General features: G+C 47.5%; 1 protein-coding gene and 1 pseudogene across 2 annotated transcripts in view; one reads left to right on the top strand and one right to left on the bottom strand.

Annotated features, from left to right (window-relative positions):
• Window positions 1-11,357: 11,357 nt before the first annotated feature.
• LOC101036149 (thioredoxin pseudogene) lies at window positions 11,358-11,666 on the top strand (annotated as a pseudogene).
• Window positions 11,667-17,853: 6,187 nt separating this feature from the next.
• The window catches only part of BAG3 (BAG cochaperone 3), a 28,510-nt gene continuing 25,156 nt past the window's right edge, over window positions 17,854-21,207 (bottom strand). Inside the window, exon 4 of one of the 2 annotated variants that reach the window (XM_039465163.2) lies at window positions 17,854-19,239. In XM_039465163.2, the coding sequence (XP_039321097.2) occupies window positions 18,415-19,239 (825 nt within the window). In that variant the 3' untranslated portion in view covers window positions 17,854-18,414. The remainder of the gene's footprint in view (window positions 19,240-21,207) is intronic. The other variant, XM_039465164.2, reaches the window with a different exon arrangement.

Here is a 21,207-nt window from a genome sequence, read left to right as displayed (position 1 = left end):
GATTTTCATGGAACCAGCACCTCTGCTGGCATCTGGAGTTGCCTGTGCCACCATAGCAGCCGGAATGCCTGGCTGTGCACAGTGGCCGGACCCCATGCTCGCTCACCCACACGCCCACCACTCCACGCCTGTTTTGCTGTTTTGTCCTTGGCATGTGTGGGATCTGGGCCAGGAGTGTGATCCGAGCACAGTCTCCTGGGCCAAGTTGGTGGGACGAGCCCAGTGGGCAGGAGCAATTCTCAGGCAGGAGGTGCTACTGGCCACAGAGGTTTCCCAGCTGGAAAAATGACACTCCAAGGATCCCGTGACAACACTACATTTCTTTTAAATAAAAGGAGGAAGGAGGCGGGGAAAAAAGCCCTCTGGCCATGGGGGTGGGAGTTACTGAATTGAGGGGTTGGAAGACTGAAAGTGAAGAGTCCACTTAGGAGAATGACTCCAGGAATGATGGTGGTGACAGGAGGAAAAAAGAAAAGATAGATGCTCTGAAAGTAGAACAGTGGATGTTTGATCTATGAAGGGACTATTGTCGATTCTTTTGGTTTTTTTTTTTGAGAAGGAGTTTCGCTCTTGTTGCCCAGCTTGAGTACAGTGGCACAATCTTGGCTCACTGCAACCTCTGCCTCCCAGATTCAAGAGATTCTCCTGCCTCGGACTCCCAAGTAGCTGGGATTACCGGCACATACCACCACACCCAGCTAATTTTCTGTGGTTTTTGTGGAGATGAGGTTTCACTATGTTGGCCAGGCTGGTCTCCTGACCGCAGGTGATCCACTCGCCTCAGCTTCCCAAAGTGCTGGGATTACAGGTGTGAGCCACCATGCCTGGCCTGTTGATTCTTTCATGCTTGGTGTTTGGTTGGGTTTGAAATGAGCTGGTATTGAGCATGATGCTGTTTCTGGCATGGGCAAGTGGCTGGTGCCATCTCCTGAAGTAGGAAACACCGGGCAGAAGAAGGCGGAAGGGGGATGGAGTGCCACTGCGCACACAGTGACTGAGCTGTCCAGTTGGGTGAGGTCTGGGATGAGGTTGTGCAGATACAGAAAGTCAGAACTGATTTGTACAGAGTAGGTGACTGAGGCCATGTGGAAGAGGGAGACGGCTCGGAGAGGGACTAGAAATAACTCTGGAAAGGAAAGGAAAATCCAGACCCAGAGGATGGTCAACTTTGAAAACAGAGTCAGAGAAAGAGGAGCGCACATCATAGGCAGGAAGGAAATAGTCAAAATATAGGAGGAAAACTATAAGAGGGTAAATCTCATGAGAGTTATAGGAAAAGGTCAGCCGCTCCAGAAGCCACTGAACATTCATACACAGGAAGAAAGGAATACTGTCCATTGGATTCAACAACAAAGACACTGTTTATGACTTCAGTGAAAGAAGTTTCCGGGCTGCTGAGCACATAAGCCAATGCCCTTGGTGGAGGTGTGAATGGGAGGCGTATAAAGCTGCTTCTCAGGGCCTGCTCTCCCCCCACTTCTCAGAGAGGCTGTCCTGTCCACGTTCCTGCGGCCTTAAACAGCCACATCCTGTAATCTGAGGTCAGTGACCTATGACTTGTCTCCTCATTTGAAGAAATTACCAATTAGGTTCCATCTCTCTTGGGCATCTGTCTGTCGACAGTGGGATCTGGGCTAAAGATCCTGAAGTTGACAAGTTGACTGAAGCTGGAGTGGTCATTATGGGATGGTGCAGGACGGGTAAGTAGAGCGGGGGGAAATGGCAGAGATGGTCAGAGAGAAGCAGACACACACACACACACATACACACACACACAAGATGAGGGAGGAGAGGGCAGGGTAGAGGAGGAGCCCATCTTGATGAGTTTGCAGCCTCTGTTCCAGGTTTCCATAGGCCAGCTATCCTTCAGCATCTGGGGTAAGAGGTCTGGGGTGAGGTTGAGCAGCTTCAGAAAGTTGGAATGAGTTTGTCTGGAGTAGGTGACTGAGGCCATGTGGGAGAGGGATACAGCCAGGAGAGAAACTAGAAAGGACTTCGTAAAAGAAAGGGAAATTCAGATCCAGAGGCTCGACTGCTAGATTTGCACATGATTGTCAGTGTGTCCCTACCAGAAGCAGCTTCCTAGAGCCAGCCAGATGGGTCTCTATTGCAAAGGAACTTGAGCAGAACAGGAAGTGAGGAAGTAGAGGCAGTGAATGTGGACAACTCCTTTAAGAAGTTGGCTGGACATGGTGGCTTACACCTGTAATCCCAGCACTTTGGGAGGCCAAGGCAGGCAGATCACGGGGTCAGGAGATCAAGACCATCCTGGCTAACATGGTGAAACCCCGTCTTTATTAAAAACACAAAAAATTAGCCAGGCATGGTGGCACACATCTGTAGTCCCAGCTACTCAGGAGGCTGAGGCAGGAGAATCACTTGAACCTGGGAGGCGGAGGTTGTAGTGAGCTGAGATCATGCCACAGCACTCCAGCCTGGAATAAGACTCTGTCTCAAAAAAAAAAAAAGTTCAATTTTGCAGGGAGGGGAGAGATGGGGCAACAACGGGATACAGTGATGAGAGCAACTTAAAGACACATTAATGTTGCTGGGGATAAACCAAGAGAGGGGGAAGCCAGACACACAGAGAGCTAGGATAACTGAAAAATCAAGGTCTCAGAAGAGGTGGATGGTGGCATCATCTTTGAACCAAGACTGTAAGCCCTGTGTCACTGACACTGATGCCTTGGGCCCTTGGCTTTCCCAGGACAGGGTGGGTCTCCTGTCAGAGGCCTCTTCTTTTCTTCCCCCTCTGGAAAGAAAGGAGCCATAGTGACTCCTGCCCTATCTTCATCAACCCTGCCTTTCTTTTTTTTTTTTTTGAGGCGGAGTTTCGCTCTTGTTACCCAGGCTGGAGTGCAATGGCGCGATCTCGGCTCACCGCAACCTCCGCCTCCTGGGTTCAGGTAATTCTCCTGCCTCAGCCTCCTGAGTAGCTGGGATTACAGGCACGCACCACCATGCCCAGCTAATTTTTTGTATTTTTAGTAGAGACGGGGTTTCACCATGTTGATCAGGATGGTCTCGATCTCTTGACCTCGTGATCCGCCCGCCTCGGCCTCCCAAAGTGCTGGGATTACAGGCTTGAGCCACCGCGCCCAGCCAACCCTGCCTTTCTAATCAGGTTGCTAGCAGCTTGGGTTGGATGCCTCCCAGACTTGCTAAGTCACGTTCGAGGGCATTGGCAGCTGTGTGTGATCACTTGTGATGGGATTCTTTGAAGCGCTAGCAGAGCTTCAAAGGTGGAGCTGATTATATCCTGGCTGTGTCTTCACCTTAAGTGTTAAGGCATAAGACAGCCCCTCGTAACCTGACAGGCATGTTTCTCATTACTTTGCAAACACTTTATGCCACAATTACTCCAGACAGCTCACCTTAGAACATCTCCCTGTTCCTTTTCAATTTGCCTTACTAAAGATCCCTGAGCAACTTGCAGGGAAGGACTGAGTCTTGTTCGCCGCAGTACATCTAACTCCTAGCACAGTGCTGGGTGTAGAGCAGGAATTCAGTAACAGCTGTGGAATACAATTTTCCCTGAATGCACGTGGTGCTTTCCCACCTGCAGACCTTTGTTCATGTTACTCCTGCTCCCCAGAAAATCCCTTCCCGTTTCAGAGTCTTAACTAGATTCCCCTCATCTGCTGTCTCTCTCTCTCCCGCCCCTCCAGCACCTGCTACTCTTCATCTTCTTAACCTGTTATGCTCTGTCCTGAGTTGCCCCCTCATACTGTACTCAAACTGCTGGCTTACTTGGTTCACTGACCTTCCCCCCATGCCCCTGTTAGAGCTTTACCCATCTTTATATCCCAATCTTATACTCACTGTTTCTTTCTTTCTTTCTTTCTTTCTTTTTTTTTGAGACAGTTGAGACAGGGTCTCACTCTGTCACCCAGGCTGGAGTGCAGTGGCACAATCATGGCTCACTGCTGCAGCCTCCAACTCCTGGCCTCAACTCCCCAGCCTCCCAAGTAGCTGCGACTACAGGCATGCAGCAACATGCCCAGCTTTTTTATTTTTTATTTTTAGGGGAGACAAGGTCTTATTATGTTTCCCAGGCTGGTCTCCCAGGCTTAAGCAATCCTCCTGTCTTGGCCACCCAAAGTGCTGGGATTATAGGCATGAGACACCGTGCCCCGCCTACTCTCTGTTTCCTAACAGCAATTAGAATAATGTCTGGCACATAGTAGGTATCAATATACCTGTGTAATCCACTTAGGAAAGGCTCCTCTTCTGTGTCCTGGAGTACTTGCTAAAATACAGCGGGGGAGAGATGGGATGGGAATTAAATATTCAGTCCTACTGTGTCTCAATTTGGAAACTGCCTCAGACCATAGGACTCTCTAAGTTTAGTGATACCTGGTGGCACATTGATGGCAGGGGTGGAGGCTGCAGCTCTGCTGGAGACACTCTCCCCATTGATCAGAAAGTGCTTACCACACTTTTGCCTGCCTTACTAGTCTTTGCCAAACCAAACCCACTGTCTGCTAAGGAGTCCACATGAACTTGTTACAGGAAAGGGGTCCCCAAGAGAGGCTTCTTGGGTCTCGCACAAGAAAGAATTCAGGGTGAGTCTGCAGAGTAAAATGAAAGCAAGTTTATTAAGAAAGTAAAGGAATGGCTATTATGGCTGGGCATGGTAGCTCACACCTGTAATCCCAGCACTTTGAGAGGCTGAGGCGGGCTGATCCTGAGGTCAGGAGTTTGAGACCAGCCTGACCAACATGGTGAAGCCCCATCTCTGCCAAAAATGCAAAAATTAACCTGGCGTGATGGTGCATGCCTGTAATCCCAGCTACTCAGGAGACTGAGTTAGGAACCTTGAACCTTGAATTGCTTGAGCCTGGGAGGTAGAGGTGGCAGTGAGCTGAGATTGTGCCACTGCACTCCAGCCTGGGAAAAAGAGAGAGACCCTGTCTCAAAAAAAAAAAAAAAAAGAGAAGAAGAAAAAGGCTGGGTGTGGTGGCTCACGCCTGTAATCCCAGCACTTTGGGAGGCCGAGGTGAGCGGATCACCTGAGGCCAGGAGTTCAAGACCAGCCTGACCAAAATGATGAAACCCCGTCTCTACTAAAAATCCAAAAATAGCTGGGCGTGGTGGCTGGTACCTGTAGTCCCAGCTACTCAGGAGGCTGAGACAGGAGAATTGCTTGAACCCAGGAGGCAGAGGTTGCAGTGAGCCAAGATTGTGCCACTGCACTCCAGCCTGGGCGACAGGGGGTGAGATTCCGTCTTAAAAAAAAAAAAAAAAAAAAGGCGCTGGACACGGTGGCTCAAGCCTGTAATCCCAGCACTTTGGGAGGCCGAGGAGGGTGGATCACGAGGTCAAGAGATTGAGACCATCCTGGTCAACATGGTGAAACCCCGTCTCTACTAAAAATACAAAAAATTAGCTGGGCATGGTGGCGCGTGCCTGTAATCCCAGATACTCAGGAGGCTGAGGCAGGAGAATTGCCTGAACCCAGGAGGCGGAGGTTGTGGTGAGCCGAGATCGTGCCATTGCACTCCAGCCTGGGTAACAAGAGCGAAACTCTGTCTCAAAAAAAAAAAAAAAAAAAAAAAAAAAAAAAAAAAAAAAAAAGGCTACTGCAAAGACAGAGCAGCCCCAAGGGCTGCTGGTTATCCATTTTAATGGTTATTTCTTGATGATATGCTAAACAAGGGGTGGATTATTCATGCCTTCCCTTTGAGACCAAATAGGGTAACTTCCTGATGTTGCCACGGCATTTGTGAACTGTCATAATGCTGGTGGGAGTGTAGCAGTGAGGTCACTCTCATTGCCATCTTGATTTTGGTGGGTCTTGGTTGGCTTCTTTACTGCAGTCTGTTTTATCAGCAAGGTCTTTATGACCTGTATCTTGTGCTGACCTCCTATCTCATCCTGTGGCTTAGAATGCCTAACCTTCTGGGATCACAGGTTTCAGCCTCATTTTACCCAGCTCCTATTCAAAGTGGAGGTGCTCTGGTTCATATGCCTCTGACAGACTGGAGGTACAGGTCGATCTCACAGAGCAGCCAGTAGAGTCTGGATGAAGGAACAAAGGAAACGACACAGTTCTCTTGTGCCATTCATGCTGAAGAGGTCTTACAGAATTAGGCCTCCAGAAAGAGGGGACCCACAAAGACCCTCCTTTTCTCCCCATTTCTCCATCTGCTCTCAATACCCCTTCCTGCCAACCCCCTTTTCATGCAAACAGCCCCCTCCAGATACTTCTTTTTGCAGTTTTCCCTGTTACCGAACCTTGTTGATTTTTTTTTTTTTTTTTTTTTTTTTTGGTCTGCTTAGTCCATCATTTCCTGAGAAAAGTGTCCTAACATCTCCCATTATGATTGTGGATTTCTCTTTTCACTACTGTCAACTTTGTTGTGTATTTTAAAGCTATGTTCTTTATTAGGTGCTGCATATCATGTATGAAAAAGTATAGATATAATTTGAGGTCCTGGACGATAGTAAGATTTATTTTTGCTTCTAGAAGGCAGTTGGAGTGTGGGCAGACACTCTTTATTCAGTGGTTTTCAACCACAGGTGATTTTCCCCACCAGGGGACATTTGGCAATGGCTGGAGACAGTTTGGCTATCAGAATTTGGGGAAGGGGAGGTGCTATTGGCACCCAGTGGTTAAAGGCCAGGAATGCTAAACATTGCGTAAGATGGTTCACTGATAATGTCAATATCAGTGTCAACAGCACTGAGGTTGAGAAACCTTGCTTTAATCCAACTGTCAGAGGCGCTTGAACCAAAGAAACTCCATCTTGAGTAGGGGGTGCCTAAAATAAGGCTGATACCTGCTGGGCTGCATTCCCAGAAAGTTAGAGATTCTAAGTTAGGGAACGAGATAAGAGGTCAGCACAAGACACAGGTCATAAACACCTTGCTGATAAAACACCCTGCAGTAAAGAAGCTAGCTAAAACCCACCAACACGAAGATAGCAGCAAGAGTGACCTCTGGTCATCCTCACTGCTACACTCCCACTAGGGCCATGACAGTTTATAAATGCCATGGCAACGTCAGGAAGTGACCCCATGTGGTCTAAAAAGGGGAGGCATGAACCCTCGGGGCTGCTCTGTCTATGGGGTAACCATTCTTTAATTCCTCTACTTTCCTAATGAACTTGCTTTCACTTTACTCTATGGACTCACCCTCAATTATTTCTTGCACCAGATCCTAGAACCTTGAGGTCTGGATCGGGACCCCTTTCCTGCAACACAATCAAACGTGAAGCCAATGGGAGGCTGGGTTTCAGTCTTCGTGAGAGTTTCTCTATTTTCATTCCTACTCCTTCCAAAGGCCGAGGCCCTTTGGAAGTTGAAAGCTGGCGGCTGCTGGGAGCTTCTCTGCCTCGTGAAATAGGCAAATGCCTCAAAATTCAAAGCTCTGCTAACCTTCTCTCCAGGACCTTGACCCTCAAATCCTCACCCCCTCGGTGGCTCACCTTCAAACACGTTTGTTTTGCCAGCTTTTCTGGCTGTTCTGGATAGGAGGGCTGATCGACCAATCTGCCTTTAGGGGAAACAGCAAGAGATTGCCTCTCAGTCTTTTCTGGAAGCTTTCAAATGCAGGCGGTAGGCCTATTGTGATGCTAGTGGAGTCTCTGCTCTGCCCCGACTTTGCCCATTCTGCGTGGAGGGGGCAGCTCTAGTTCCCCAAGCCTGAAAGAGGATGGACACTCCCATCTTCCGATCATCCTGCCACCAGGAAGATCTATGGGATGAGAGAGGGAGTGGATTTCTCCCTAGTTATCTAAGAAACAAGAAATGTCTCAGCCTTCGTTTTTCCTTTCTCATACAAGGTGAAGTACTGCAGTCTCATACAAGGAAACATATTTTTCCTGTTAACATTATTTTGATCCTGCTCCTTAGGAAAGACTAAGCCTGGCATTAAAGTGCTGGGAGCATTTACCTTCCCCCAACCCCCACCCCAAAGTCTGGCTTACAGTGCTGGAAAACCAACCAAGTGGGGATGCGGTCAGCTCCCATTATTAGGAGAGAATTCTAATCAGATTGTGGATTCGATTACTTCTGACTCATAAATCTCCCTGACTTTAGAAAACAGGGCTATCTCGCTTATTGGAGGAATCTCGCTTGTAGTGTGACTGGAGGCATGGCTGCCTTCTCATCCGCTGAGATGCACGCCGCCCAGACCAGCACAGACATCCTGTGCTCGCTTCCTTTACTTGGTTTTCAAATGAGGCCTTTGTGTATCACTGCTATTGTAAGGAATACGAAATAATGAAAGAAGTGATTCTTTGGGTGAGTCATTCTATTATAAAATGGAGCCCACAGTCAGGAACGGCTGAGCGAACAGGACAGGATTTCTCCCAGCGGGGATGAAAGCAGAAGGCGCAGTCATGACGCGCCCCCTACTGGTCAGCGCGGAGAAATCCCCCACCTGGCGGTGGCTCACACATGCAGCCCTGGCACTTTGGAAAGCCGCGCGGGTGGATCACTTGAGGCCAGGAGTTTGAGACCAGCCTGGCCAATATGGTGAAATCCCGTCTCTTGTAAAATAACACAAATTAGCTGGGCGTGGTGGCGAACACGTGTAATCCCAGCTACTCAGGAGGCTGAGGCAGGAGAATTGCTTGAACCCGGGAGGTGGAGGCCGTTGTGAGCAGAGAGTTCACCATTGCACTCCAAAGAATCACAGAACTGGGCTGGTGCGGTGGCTCACGCCTGTAATCCCACCACCTTGGGAGGCTGAGGTGGGCCGCTCACTTGAGGTTAGGAGTTCGAGACCAGCCTGGGCAACATGGCGAAACTCCTCTCTCTACCAAATAATACGAAAATTAGCCGGGCGACGTGGTGCCCAGCTACTTGGGAGGCTGAGGCAGGGGAATTGCTTGAACCAGGGAGGCTGACGGAGGTTGCAGTGAGCCTAAATCGTGCCACTACACTCCAGCCTGGGCAACACAGAGACCTTGTCTTAAAAAAAAAAAAAAAATTGAATCACAGAACTGAAGCAGAATTCCATGAATCCAGTGGAATTTCATTAAATTCCATAAGTTGGAATTCAATTCCATGAATGAAATTTCATGACTCCATTGGGATTCACAGAACTGCTAACACACAGTGAGATACTGAGGAGGCTGAGATGAGAGCCCCTGTCTCAGGACTCCGGGGCCTAATTTAACAGCCAGAATCTGCCAAGGTCAGAGGTAGCCTTAACCTGTACTGTACTCATAAATCAATCTCCCCAGAGATTTCAAACCTTCATATTGCTTTGCTAAAGCCTTAGCTCCTTTCAACCTAAGGAAGTTGATTGAAAGAAAAAAAAAAGGAGGGGGCAGGGGTACAGGCACAGTGGTTCATATTATAGCCACCTATAATTCCAGCACTTTGGGAGGCAGGTGGATCATGAGGTTAGGAGTTCAAGACCAGCCTTGCCGAGATGGTGAAACCCCATCTCCACTAAAAATACAAAAAATTAGCTGGGCATGGTGGTGGGCACCTGTAATCCCAGCTACTTGGGAGGCTGAGGCAGAGAACTTCTTGAACCCAGGAGGCAGAGGTTGCAATGAGTCAAGACAGTGTCACTGTACTCCAGCCTGGGCAACAGAGTGAGACTCTGCCTCAAAACAAAGAAACAAAAAACAGCCTTGGCTCTAAAGAAAGATTTTGAGTTTCTGGCTGGGCGCGGTGGCTCATGCCTGTAATCCCAGCACTTTGGGAGGCCGAGGCAGGTGGATCACAAGATCAGGAGTTCAAGACCAGCCTGGCCAAGATGGTGAAATCCCGTCTCTACTAAAAATACACAAATGAGCCCCGTGTGGTGTCGGGTGGCTGTAATCCCAGCTACTTGGGAGGCTGAGGCAGAAAACTGTTTGAACCCACGAGGCGGAGGTTGCAGTGAGCTGAGATTGCGCCACTGCTCTCCAGCCTAGGCAACAGAGCAAGACTCTGTCTCAAAAAAAAAAAAAAAAAAAAAAAAAAGATTTTGAGTTTTACATTCCAGTGGACGGCAAAAACAAAAACAAAAAACACACATTTGTGCAAAATCAACCGTTTACATTTTATACTAATCAATAACATTTTATACTAATCAATAACATTTTATACTAATCAATAAGCTATTCTTGGGCCGCATTCTTGTTTGTACACACATGCCTTCTGTCTTTCATTCTAACCTGAAACTTTATCCTTAAATGTCCTTGTGCAATGATTATAAAATGTAATTTTATTTTTAAACTATATATTTTCTTTTGTTAATTTCTTCCTTTTTTTTTTTTTTGAGACAGTCTCACTCTGTTGCCTAGGCCAGAGTGCAGTGGCGTGATCTGAGCTCACTGCAACCTCTGTTTCCTGGGTTCAAACTATTCTCTTGCCTCAGTCTCAATTACAGGCATGTGCCATGATGCCCGGCTAATTTACTTGTATTTTTAGTGGAGACAGGGTTTTGCCATGTTGGCCAGGTTGGTGTGGAACTCCTGACCTGCTTCGGCCTCCCAAAGTGCTGGGCTTACAGGTGTGAGCTACCATGCCCGGTCTCTTTTGTTAATTTCTTTAATTTTGACATATTATAGTTGTACTTATTGTGAGAGTACTTGTGATATTTTGATATATGTACACAAATCAGGGTAACTGAGATATCCATTGCCTCTGTGTATTTTCTGATATCTTGATCATTAGGGTGAAATACAAGGAAAAAATAAAATAAAATGGAGAAGTTATGTTTTTAGAATTTTTAAATCTTAAGAGTTTGAAATGTATATATTTGAGGTAATGAGACTTTTTTGTCTGAAAGAAATTTGTGACCCAATAATTAGTCAAAATTGTCTCGAAAAAATGTTAATGAAACTGGGAACCTTTTGGTAGACATTTTTTTTTTTTTTTTGAGACGGAGTTTCGCCCTTGTTACCCAGGCTGAAGTGCAATGGCGCGATCTCGGCTCACGGCAACCTCCACCTCCTGGGTTCAGGCAATTCTCCTGCCTCAACCTCCTAAGTAGCTGGGATTTCAGGCACGTGCCACCATGCCCAGCTAATGTTTTGTATTTTTAGTAGAGACGGGGTTTCACCATGTTGACCAGGATGGTCTCGATCTCTTGACCTTGTGATCCACCCGCCTTGGCCTCCCAAAGTGCTGGGATTACAGGCTTGAGCCACCGCGCCCGGCCTGGGAGACATTTTTAAATTATGTCAGCTGCTTCTTTGTCAGAGAGTGGACAGAACTGGCTGAGAACAGTCACATTCAAAGTCTTTGTGTGCACTCTTTTAGTTATGAAAATGTAGGGCAAGTAAGCACTCATTTCCCTGAGTGAAAAGTGACATAAACACTTTTTTTTTTTTTTTTTTTTTGAGACAGAGTCTCTCTCTGTTGCCCAGCCAGTTCTTACAGCTGCTCTTCAGACCCCCGCAATCAAGATGGTGAAGCAGATTGAGAGCCAGGTTGCTTTTCAGGAGGCCTTGGAGGCTGCAGGTGATAAACTTGTTGTAGTTGACATCTCAGCCACGTGGTGTGGGCCTTGCAAACAGATCAAGCCTTCCTCTCATTCCCTGTCTGAAAAGAATTCCCACATGGTATTCCTTGAAGTACACGTGGATGACTGTCAGGATGTCGCTTCAGAATGTGAACTCAAATGCATGCCAACCTTCCAGTTTTTTAAGAAGGGACAAAAGGTGAATTTTCTAGAGCTAATAAGGAAAAGCTTGAAGCTAGCATTAATGAACTAGTCTAATCATGTTTTCTGAAAACATACCAGCCATTGGCTATTTAAAACTTACAATTATTTTATTTACATAAAGTATGGAGACTATAAACCCAACTGCCATCTGGATGACAATAACATATTAATTCTACCTTTAAAAAAAGAAAAAGAGGGTACCAGAAACAAAGACCCAGAGATGATTGGGGTCTGGGAGGAGGGAGCTGGAGAACAGGTGAGTGTGAACAGAATGAGTCAGTCAAGATTTACCTGAGAAACAGAATATACATATACAGTGCTTGTGTGGTAGGGATGTGTGTGTATTTAATATATATATTTTTTGAGACTGAGTCTCGCTGTGTCACCCAGGCTGGAGTGCAATGGCGTGATCTCAGCTCTCTGGAACCTCCGCCTCCCTGGTTCAAGCGATTCTCCTGCCTCAGCCTCCTGAGTAGCTGGGATTACAGTCACCTGACACCACACCCAACTAATTTTTGTATTTTTAGTAGAGATGGGATTTCACCATGTTGGTCAGGCTGGTCTTGAACTCCTGACCTTGTGATCCGCCCACCTCGGCCTCCCAAAGTGCTGGGATTACAGGCTTGAGTCACAGCGCCCAGCCTAATTTTTTATTATAAATAGCAACAGGGTTTTCCCATGTTTCCTAAGCTGGCCCCGAACTCCTGGGCTAAGTAATCCATCCTCCTCGGCCTCCCAAAGTGCTGAGATTAGAGGCAAGAGCCACCTCACACAGCCATGTGTGCTTTTTTTTTTTTTTTTTTTTTTTTTGAGACGGAGTTTCGCTCTTGTTACCCAGGCTGGAGTGCAATGGCGCGATCTCGGCTCACCGCAACCTCCGCCTCCTAGGTTCAGGCAATTCTCCTGCCTCAGCCTCCTGAGTAGCTTGGATTACAGGCATGTGCCACCATGCCCAGCTACTTTTTTTTGTATTTTTAGTAGAGACGGGGTTTCACCATGTTGACCAGGATGGTCTCGATCTCTTGACCTTGTGATCCACCCGCCTCGGCCTCCCAAAGTGCTGGGATTACAGGCTTGAGCCACCGCGCCCGGCCTTTTTTTTTTTTTTAAGGAATTGGCTCACATGATTGTGGGGACAGACAAGTTGGAAACCTGTAGGGCAGGGCAGAGTAGGGCAGGGAAGGGTAGGGCAGAGCAGGGTAGAGCAGGCAGCAGGCTAGAAACTCAGCCGGGGAAGATGCTGTAATCTGGAGGCAGAATTTGTTCTCCTCTGGGAGAAGTCAATGGATGGTAGATGTTAACCAAGTCTGCAGAATATGTGTTCAGCAACATCTGGTGTTGGAGCTAATAGCTGGGTGCTGTGGTCCAGACAAGGTGCCACCTGAAACATCCTCACACCGTAAGAAGATTGGCAGTTGAGGAAGGAACACTGGGGACCTTGATGTTGAATAGAGGGCAGGGGAAGCGGGTGAGTCAGAGCCTCATGGGGAGGAGAGCTGGAGACATTGCATAACACCGGTGACAGTGTGCCCACAGGAGTGGTTTCGGTAGGGGTGGGGGCAGGAGTGGATGGCAATGGGTGATCAGGATGTGGGAGGTGAGGGGACTTAGCTGGCTCTTCCACGACATGTGATCAGAAAGTGGGGGCAGTGAGCCGGGCGCAGTGGCTCTCGCCTGTATCCCAGCACTTTGGGAGGTCAAAACAGGTGGATCACTTGAGATCAGGAGTTCAAGGCCAGCCTGGCCAACATGGTGAAACCCCATCTCTACTAAAAATACAAAATTTAGCTGAGTGTGATGGTGCATGTCTGTAATCCTAGCTACTCAGGAGGCTGAAGTGGGAGAATCGCTTGAACCTGGGAGGCGGAGGTTCCAGTGAGCTGAGATTGTACTACCTTACTCCCACCTGAGTGACAGAGCAAGACCCTGTCTCAAAAAAAAAAAAAAAAAAAAAAAAAAAAAGTGGGCGGACGGGGGTAAAGTAAGGAGGAAGCATTTCTTTTTGGTTTGTGCTTTCTGTAGGCTAAGGAGAAGAAAAGAGCCAGTGGGGAGAGAGAGAGATGAAATGGAAGACAACAAGTGAGAGACTGGCAGGATTTCCCTTCTTCAAACTAGAGGAGACTGTTGGGCACAGTGGCTCATGCTTGTAATTCAGGCACTTTGGGAGGCCGAGGCAGGCAGATCACGAGGTCAGGAGTTCAAGACCAGCCTGGCCAACATGGTGAAACCCTGTCTCTACTAAGAATACAAAAATTAGCTGGACATGGTGGTGCGCACCTGTAGTCCCAGCTACTCGAGAGGTGGAATTTGCAAAGAGCCGATAATCGCTTGAACCTGGGAGGCAAAGAAAGGTTGCAGTGAGCCGAGATTGCACCACTGCACTCTCGCCTGGGTGACAGAGTGAAACATTGTTTCCAAAAAAAAAAAAAAAGAACTAGAAGAGAACTTCTTCCTCATCAGACTCCATGCAGCCATCCATCCAGATCCTAGGGCAAAGCTCTGGCTAGAGAAGGCAAGGACAGACTAGGGAATGTTTTAGAAGAGTCTATCTGGAATGCTTTGTCCAGGCCCCTTCACACCTTCAGGCTGGCTTCCAGTTACACAAGGAACTCTGGGCCCACTTGTGAGTTGCGGGAGTGACCCTGTCCATCGAGAGGACCTGTGGCTGCCTCCTCATCCCTTCCCTTGAGCACAGGAAGGCCCCATTGCGGGCTTCCGCTGCCCTCTCTTGTGGTCCTGTCCCTCCTCGCCTGCTCAGATGCCCCCCAGGGACTGATGCAGCTCTTCCTGGTCTCCACTGGTTCCTACTGGGCAGGTCTGGGCAACAGCTTAAGAGTACTAGGAAGGCAGGGTCCTGCCCAAGTGCACATACACGAGTGGAGGAATTTTTACACTTTTTAGGAAGCAACAAAGTAAATATGGGAATTTCAGATCTTCCTTATGCTTCTTTTGTTTTTAATTTAAATTACGTATTGAGGGAAGCTCTACACTTTTTTCCATAGGTGGGCTTCTAGGGCTTCCCCAAGCCCTGCTTTCAGCCCTCTGCACTCACACTTTTCAGAGCCACAGAAGTGGAAGGGCACCGGAATTACTAAGGGTGGGTGTGCCTGCTGGAGGTTTTTTTGTGCTGCCTGAACGTTCAAAACATGCTGGAACACAGAAACAAAGGTATTTGCCCAAGTGACTAAGACATGTTCCAGCATTTTCCCACAGGCTCCTGCATATCCCAAAATAACTGCAACCCTGGATCCTGTCCATTGGCATTCGATTACATTTGTATAATGTTACAGATAGTGGGCAGGTTGGCCAGCCACACTCACACGGGGCTTGCGGGACTGGACAGCCCATCATGGAGGTCTGTGCTGTGCTTCCTGGCTGGCCTGCTGAGGGAGAAATACCCAGACAGAGACCACAACAGTAGCAAGGGCGGGCCTGCCAGAAACACCCAGATCACCAAGAGGAACCTTGGGCAAGGCCTTCCTTTCACAGATGGGAGCAAAGGGCCCAGAGAGAAGAAATTACTTACATCAATTAACTTAAATAAATTACATATCTGGGAATTATGAGAGGAAGCTGGTGAAAGAGTTGGCCCTAAACTGACATCTCCTGAGGATGGTATTTATTTCTGCAGGAACATCAATTTAGCCTTAGAATTCTAACATATTAAGTGGAAGGGACTTTTAAGCACCCCTTAGCCATCAAGGTGGCCTCTGTGCCCAGGTCCCGACAACAATGTGGGAAGAAGGAATTGCTGGAATGGACCTGCCACCCCTCCGGGGATTCACAGTCTTGCTGAGGAAATGACTAAGGATGTTGAGAAAATAACTGCATCTTGGCAAATGCACAGAATGGTGCTGGGAGCTTTGGGAAGGGAAGAGTCTGAGAAGAAATGCGTGGTTCAGGTGGGGAAATTTTCAACCCAAGGGCCTCAAGAGTGGGAAGATCTGGAGGCCGGGCATGGTGGCTCTTATCTGTCATCCCAGCACTTTGGGAGGCCGAGGCAGGCGGATCACTTGAGGTAAGGAGTTTGAGACCAGCCTGGCCAACACTGCAAAACTCCATCTCTACTAAAATTACAAAAATTAGCTGGGTGTGATGGCACATGCCTATAATTCCAGCTACTTGGGAGGCAGAGGCAGGAGAATCGCTTGAATCCAGGAGGCAGAGGTTTCAGTGAGCCGAGATGGCGCCACTGCACTCCAGCCTGGGCAGCAGGATGAGACTCCCATCTCAAAAAAAAAGGGGTGGAAGATTTGGAAAAGCAGATAGGGAGGGTCTGAGCAGGCATCATGGGAAAAAGCCCTGACACTCGGTAGATACTCAGTGGCTGCATGCCCCCCCACTCCTACAGGGGCCAAGACAGTGGTGTCACCAAGAACCTACAGCTAGCTCTGTGCCCTGCTCCCCACACAAGGCCCAGGGGCCAACAACACTGGCCAGATAACTCCTGTCCTGATGCACATGGCACGTCTAATTTGAACGATTGAAAATATTCCAGCCACATTAAAGAGCTACTTATTTGATGATGTTTAGTGATAAAAATACTATCAACCTAATTCAGTAACCACTCAAGGAGGCTTAATGTCATATGAGGTCCATTGAGTCCCAAAGAGAAGCGAAGTGGTCACATCATCTTTGTTGTTGTTGTTGTTTTTTTTGAGACTGAGTCTCACTGTTGCCCAGGCTGGAGTGCAGTGGTATGATCTCAGCTCACTGCGACCTCTGCCTCCCAGGTTCAAGCAGTTCTTATGCCTCAGCCTCCCAAGTAGCTGGAATTATAGGCGCATGCCACTACGCCTGGCTAATTTTTGTATTTTCAGTAGAGAGGGGGTTTCACCATGTTGGCCAGGCTGGTCTCGAACTCCTGACTTCAAGTAATCCACCCACCTCAGCTTCCCAAAGTGCTGGGATTACAGGCATGAGCCACTACACCCGGCCTCGTTCATTTTTAAAATAGTCCAGTAGGCTTTTTTTTCCCCCCTATTTACACATTTGAGTTTCTAGAATTAGTGGCATGTCGGCTTGTACTCCCTAAATGAGTTCACCCAGGAATGATGTTGGCAGATTCCCATCGGAATGACTTCAGCCTTCCTCAGCAGGCTAACAGTGGCGAGCACACCAGTGTGTATTTTTGTGTGGCATCGTCAGGCACCAATATTAAACTCAATACAGTCATGAGAAATTCAGCTTGCGGGCTCTTAAGGCAGCACCCTCACTGCGAGTTCCAAGGTTTCAGGCCTTTCTCTTTCCACTTTATTTTCCAAGGAGTTAAAAAAAAAAAAAAATCCAGCACATCTCCACACTGTGGGGCTGTGGTCCTCCCCAAGCTTAAAAAAAAAAAAACAAAAAACCACCACTGGCACAGGAAGAATCTCCGTCTACCCAGGCCTCACTGTATCTGGTTCCTAACTCCAGAGGCTTCTAGGAATCCAATTCAGGAAGATAAATCTGGTCCCAGTCTGGTTTGGTGAATCACAAGGTGTTGATAATGACCCCCCAAGACTCTCAGAACACATTTTCAACCCCTAGGGACCTAGACTCCACGGAACACTTTGACCAGCCTTGGGCAATAGTGGGAACTGGCTTCCCTGTGCACTTCCTTTTTTAATTTTCAGACAGGGTCTCACTCTGTTGCCCAGGATGGAGTGCAGTGGCAGGATCATAGCTCACAGCAGCCCTGAACCCTTAGACTTAAGCTAACTTCATACCTTAGCCTTCCCAGTAGCTTGGGACTAAAGACACACGCCACCACACCTGGCTAATTTGTTTTCTGTAGAGACAGGGTCTTGATATGTTGCATAGGCTGGTCTCAAAACTCCTGGCCTCAAGGAATCCTCCTGCCTCAGACTCCCGAAGTGCTGGGATAACAGGTGTAAGCCATTGTGCCAGGCCCTCTGGGCACTTTTAGACAATCTCGGCCTCTTGTTGAAGCCTGAGCCCAGGTAGGCAGACAGGCTACCTAAGTGGCACCTTGGCTGTTGGCTAGGGCGGTCCGAAGGGATGCAGCAGGCATATTCCCATTACCTGAGTTCACAGCCCTGAGTCTTCCCAGGTTCCTGTTGCAATCTGAGACTGAAAGGTGACCAAGACAATTTGCTCATGAGCTGGGCTACTGGAAAGGTCACAAAACCCAAAGCAGGCTGGTAAATCCAACTGCCATTTATTCTGACTGAAACCAGGGACAGATGATCTCCATGTTGCCACTGCTTTCAAAGGTTTAGAAACCACAAAAAACGTTTTGAGTTATATTATTACTTTATTTTCTTTTTTTAAAATGTAGCATTAAAGTCATCCAACATACAGATATTCCTATGGCTCCTGGCACCTTTTACTCTCTCGAAAGTTAGGTATTTTAATTATGAGATGAAGAAAATCATCTCATTAAAACAGCAACATTTCTGATAAATGTGTTTCATAATTAATGTGATGGGTAATTGACTCCCCATCTAGCCCCAAAAACTCGTTCAGTCCAGAACTACAGAAGACAGCGCACAACCGCAGCTAACAAGTGCTGGGTGCCCAAGCAGACAGGGCTCCAAAACAACAAGCAACAGGGTTAAACTTCTGAAACAACAAGCAACTTCTTTATTTGTACAGACTACGCATATAGAAGAAAGCATAATTTTCCTTTTTAGGCCTTTTATTAGTGTGTTTTGCCTCCACCCAAATTACTGCATACCAAGCAGCTAATAATAAAAACCAACTGACTTAAAGTCTCTGAAATGCATGCAACTTAAAATTTCCTAAAGCACACATCGGTTCTGAGTTTCCGAGTCTGATTTTTTACTGGGCAGAGGCTAAGGTGCTGCTGGGTTGCCAGTGGTGTCTGTCGTGCTGTTGGGGTTCAAAGTTGCTGCTGCTGCTGCTGTGGCTTCTGGCTGCTGGGTCTGTGTGTGGGGATCTTCTACACTTCCAGCATTTTTCTTGCCCTCATCTGCTGCCACGGCACCCATCTCCATGATTGCCTGCAGTGGCTGATCGGCCTCAAGGTTGCTGGGCTGGAGTTCATAGACCTGGACTTGACCTGGGACATCAATGGCTTTCTGTTCAAGTTTTTCCAAGATGGTCTGAACCTTCCTGACACCATCTCTCCTGGCCTGACGCACATCGGCTCGTCCCTCGGGGTCCACTGAATCCAGGGCCAGCAGCTCTTTGGTCAAATACTCTTCGATCATCAGGTACTTTTTGTCAGTCTTCTTGCCTTCAAAGTTGTCTACAGCCTGCTCCAGCCCCTGCACCTTCTCCAGGATGGCTTCCACTTTCAGCACTCCTGGATGTTTTGGGGGAGCCTCAGATTCTCCTGGTTTTGGAGGTGCAGCTTCTGCAGGGGCAGTGCTGGGAGCTGCCCTCTCTTCTGTAGCCACATTCTTGGGGGAAGAGGGGACAGCAGAAGGGCCAGGGCTAGGAGAAGGACAAGGTACTGGAGCAGGGGGAACTTTTACCTCTACCTTCTCAGAGGGAGGTGGGGGCTTCTGGGAAACAGGTTTAGAATCCGCCTCTTTGCGGATCACTTGAATTGGGACATGTCCAGGAGGGAGATCTGGTCCAACTGGGCCTGGCTTACTTTCTGGTTTGTTTTCAGGTTGGGGAATAGGTGCAGATTCTCGATGGGTCATGGGCTGCTGAAAAATAGAAAAAATATATTTATTTTTTTTGGAGACGGAGTTTTACTCTTGTTGCCCAGCCTGGAGTGCAATGGTGTGATCTCCAGTCACTGCAACCTCCGCCTCCTGGGTTCAAATGATTCTCTTGCTTAAGCCTCTGAGTAGCTGGGATTACAGGCATGCGCCACCACACCTGGCTAATTTTGTATTTTCGGTAAAGATGGGGTTTCTCCATGTTGGCCAGGCTGGTCTAGAACTTTCGACCTCAGGTGATCTGCCTGCCTTGGCCTCCCAAAGTGCTGGGATTACAGGCGTGAGCCACCATGCTCGGCCACGAAAAGGTACTTTTAATAACTGACTGGAAGTCACAGAAATTGTCTGTAGCTAGTACAGATTAGAAAGAAAACTGAAAAACGGCTTTTAAAGAAAAGTTTAATAGTCTAAAATATTTTCAAAGTCAATCAATGGCTGTTATAAAACAAAAACATGGTATTAATCAAGTATGTAACCAAACTATTAGTTAGGCTTCCACTGATCACCTCAAGCTGTGTTACCTTTCACTGAATTTCTCTGTAGATGGTATTCTTACAGCAATGAAAAGAAACTCAATAAAATTTTCAAAAATGAAAATAGCTAGCCTGGGCAATATAGTAAGACCCCCAACCCTACAAAAAATTATTTATTTATTTATTTATTTATTGAGACAGAGTCTCGCTTCTTCGCTGAGGCTGGAGTGCAATGTTGCAATCTCGGCTTACTGCAATCTCTGCCTCCCAGGTTCAAGTAATTCTCCTGCCTCAGCCTCCCAAGTAGCTGGGATTACAGGCATGTGACAGCACATGTGGCTAATTTTTGTATATTTAGTAAAGACGAGGTTTCACCATGTTGGCCAGGCTCGTCTCGAACTCCTGACCTCAGGTGATCCAGCCGCCTTGGCCTCCCAAAGTGCTGGGATTACAGGCGTGAGCCACTGAGCCCAGCCCAAAAAATTTTTAAAAATTAGGTGTGGTAGCTTGTACCCGTAGTCCCAGGTACTCAGAAGGCTGAGGTGGAAGGATCGCTTGAGCCCAGGAATCCAAGGCTGCAGTGAGCCATGATCATATCACTGCACCCCAGCTTGAGTGATGAATGAATGGATGGATGGATGGATGCATGGATGGATGGATGGATGGAAGGAAGGAAGTTAGTTAGTTTGAGAAGAAGTCTTGCTCGAAGGAAGGAAGGAAGGAAGGAAAGAAAGAAGTAAGTAAGTTAGTCTGAGATGGAGTCTTGCTCTATCACCCAGGCTGGAGTGTGCAGTGCTGTGATCTCAGCTCACTGCAACCTCTGCATCCCAGGTTCAAACAATTCTCCCACCCCAGCCTCCTAAGTAGCTAGGATTACAGGTGCCCTCCACCATGCCCAGCTAATTTTTTTGTATTTTTAGTAGACATGGGGTTTCACCATGTTGGTCAGGCTGGTCTTGAACTCTTGACCTCAAGTGATCCACCCACTTTGGCCTCTCGAAGTGCTAGGATTACAGGCATGAGCCACTGCGCCTGGCCTTATCTTGGCTCTTATTCATGTAAGTGAATATCTAAAGCCTCTTTTAAAAATCTCACCCTAATTTCATCAACTGGGAAATAACTGGACTATATTATTTCTAAACTATTCCCAGTTCAAAACACTCAATTCCACTATAATGTTTAGTTAGGTGAAATCCTGGAAAGCCTCCCAAAATGGAACTTTGAATAAGCTCTAAAAGGGAGGTTACCACCAACACGGTTAATGAAGGTGAAAACGGGATGAAGTATTGTTTCACTGATTATGAGAAGTATATGAGAATGATTTGGGGAAAATACCGATCTCTCTACAAATGGGCACCTCCTAAGATTGCTGAACCCAAGTATGGATCTGGTATGAGATTTAGCTGTCTACACACCAGCAACCTCCTTTTCCATCAAATCTCTTTGGACAATCCAGACACCCTCAACTTTGGCCCTGACC

The sequence above is a fragment of the Saimiri boliviensis genome, chromosome 12 (genome assembly GCF_048565385.1).
Source record: "Saimiri boliviensis isolate mSaiBol1 chromosome 12, mSaiBol1.pri, whole genome shotgun sequence".
Classification (NCBI taxonomy): domain Eukaryota; kingdom Metazoa; phylum Chordata; class Mammalia; order Primates; family Cebidae; genus Saimiri; species Saimiri boliviensis.
This window is presented reverse-complemented; position numbering and strand designations above follow the sequence as displayed.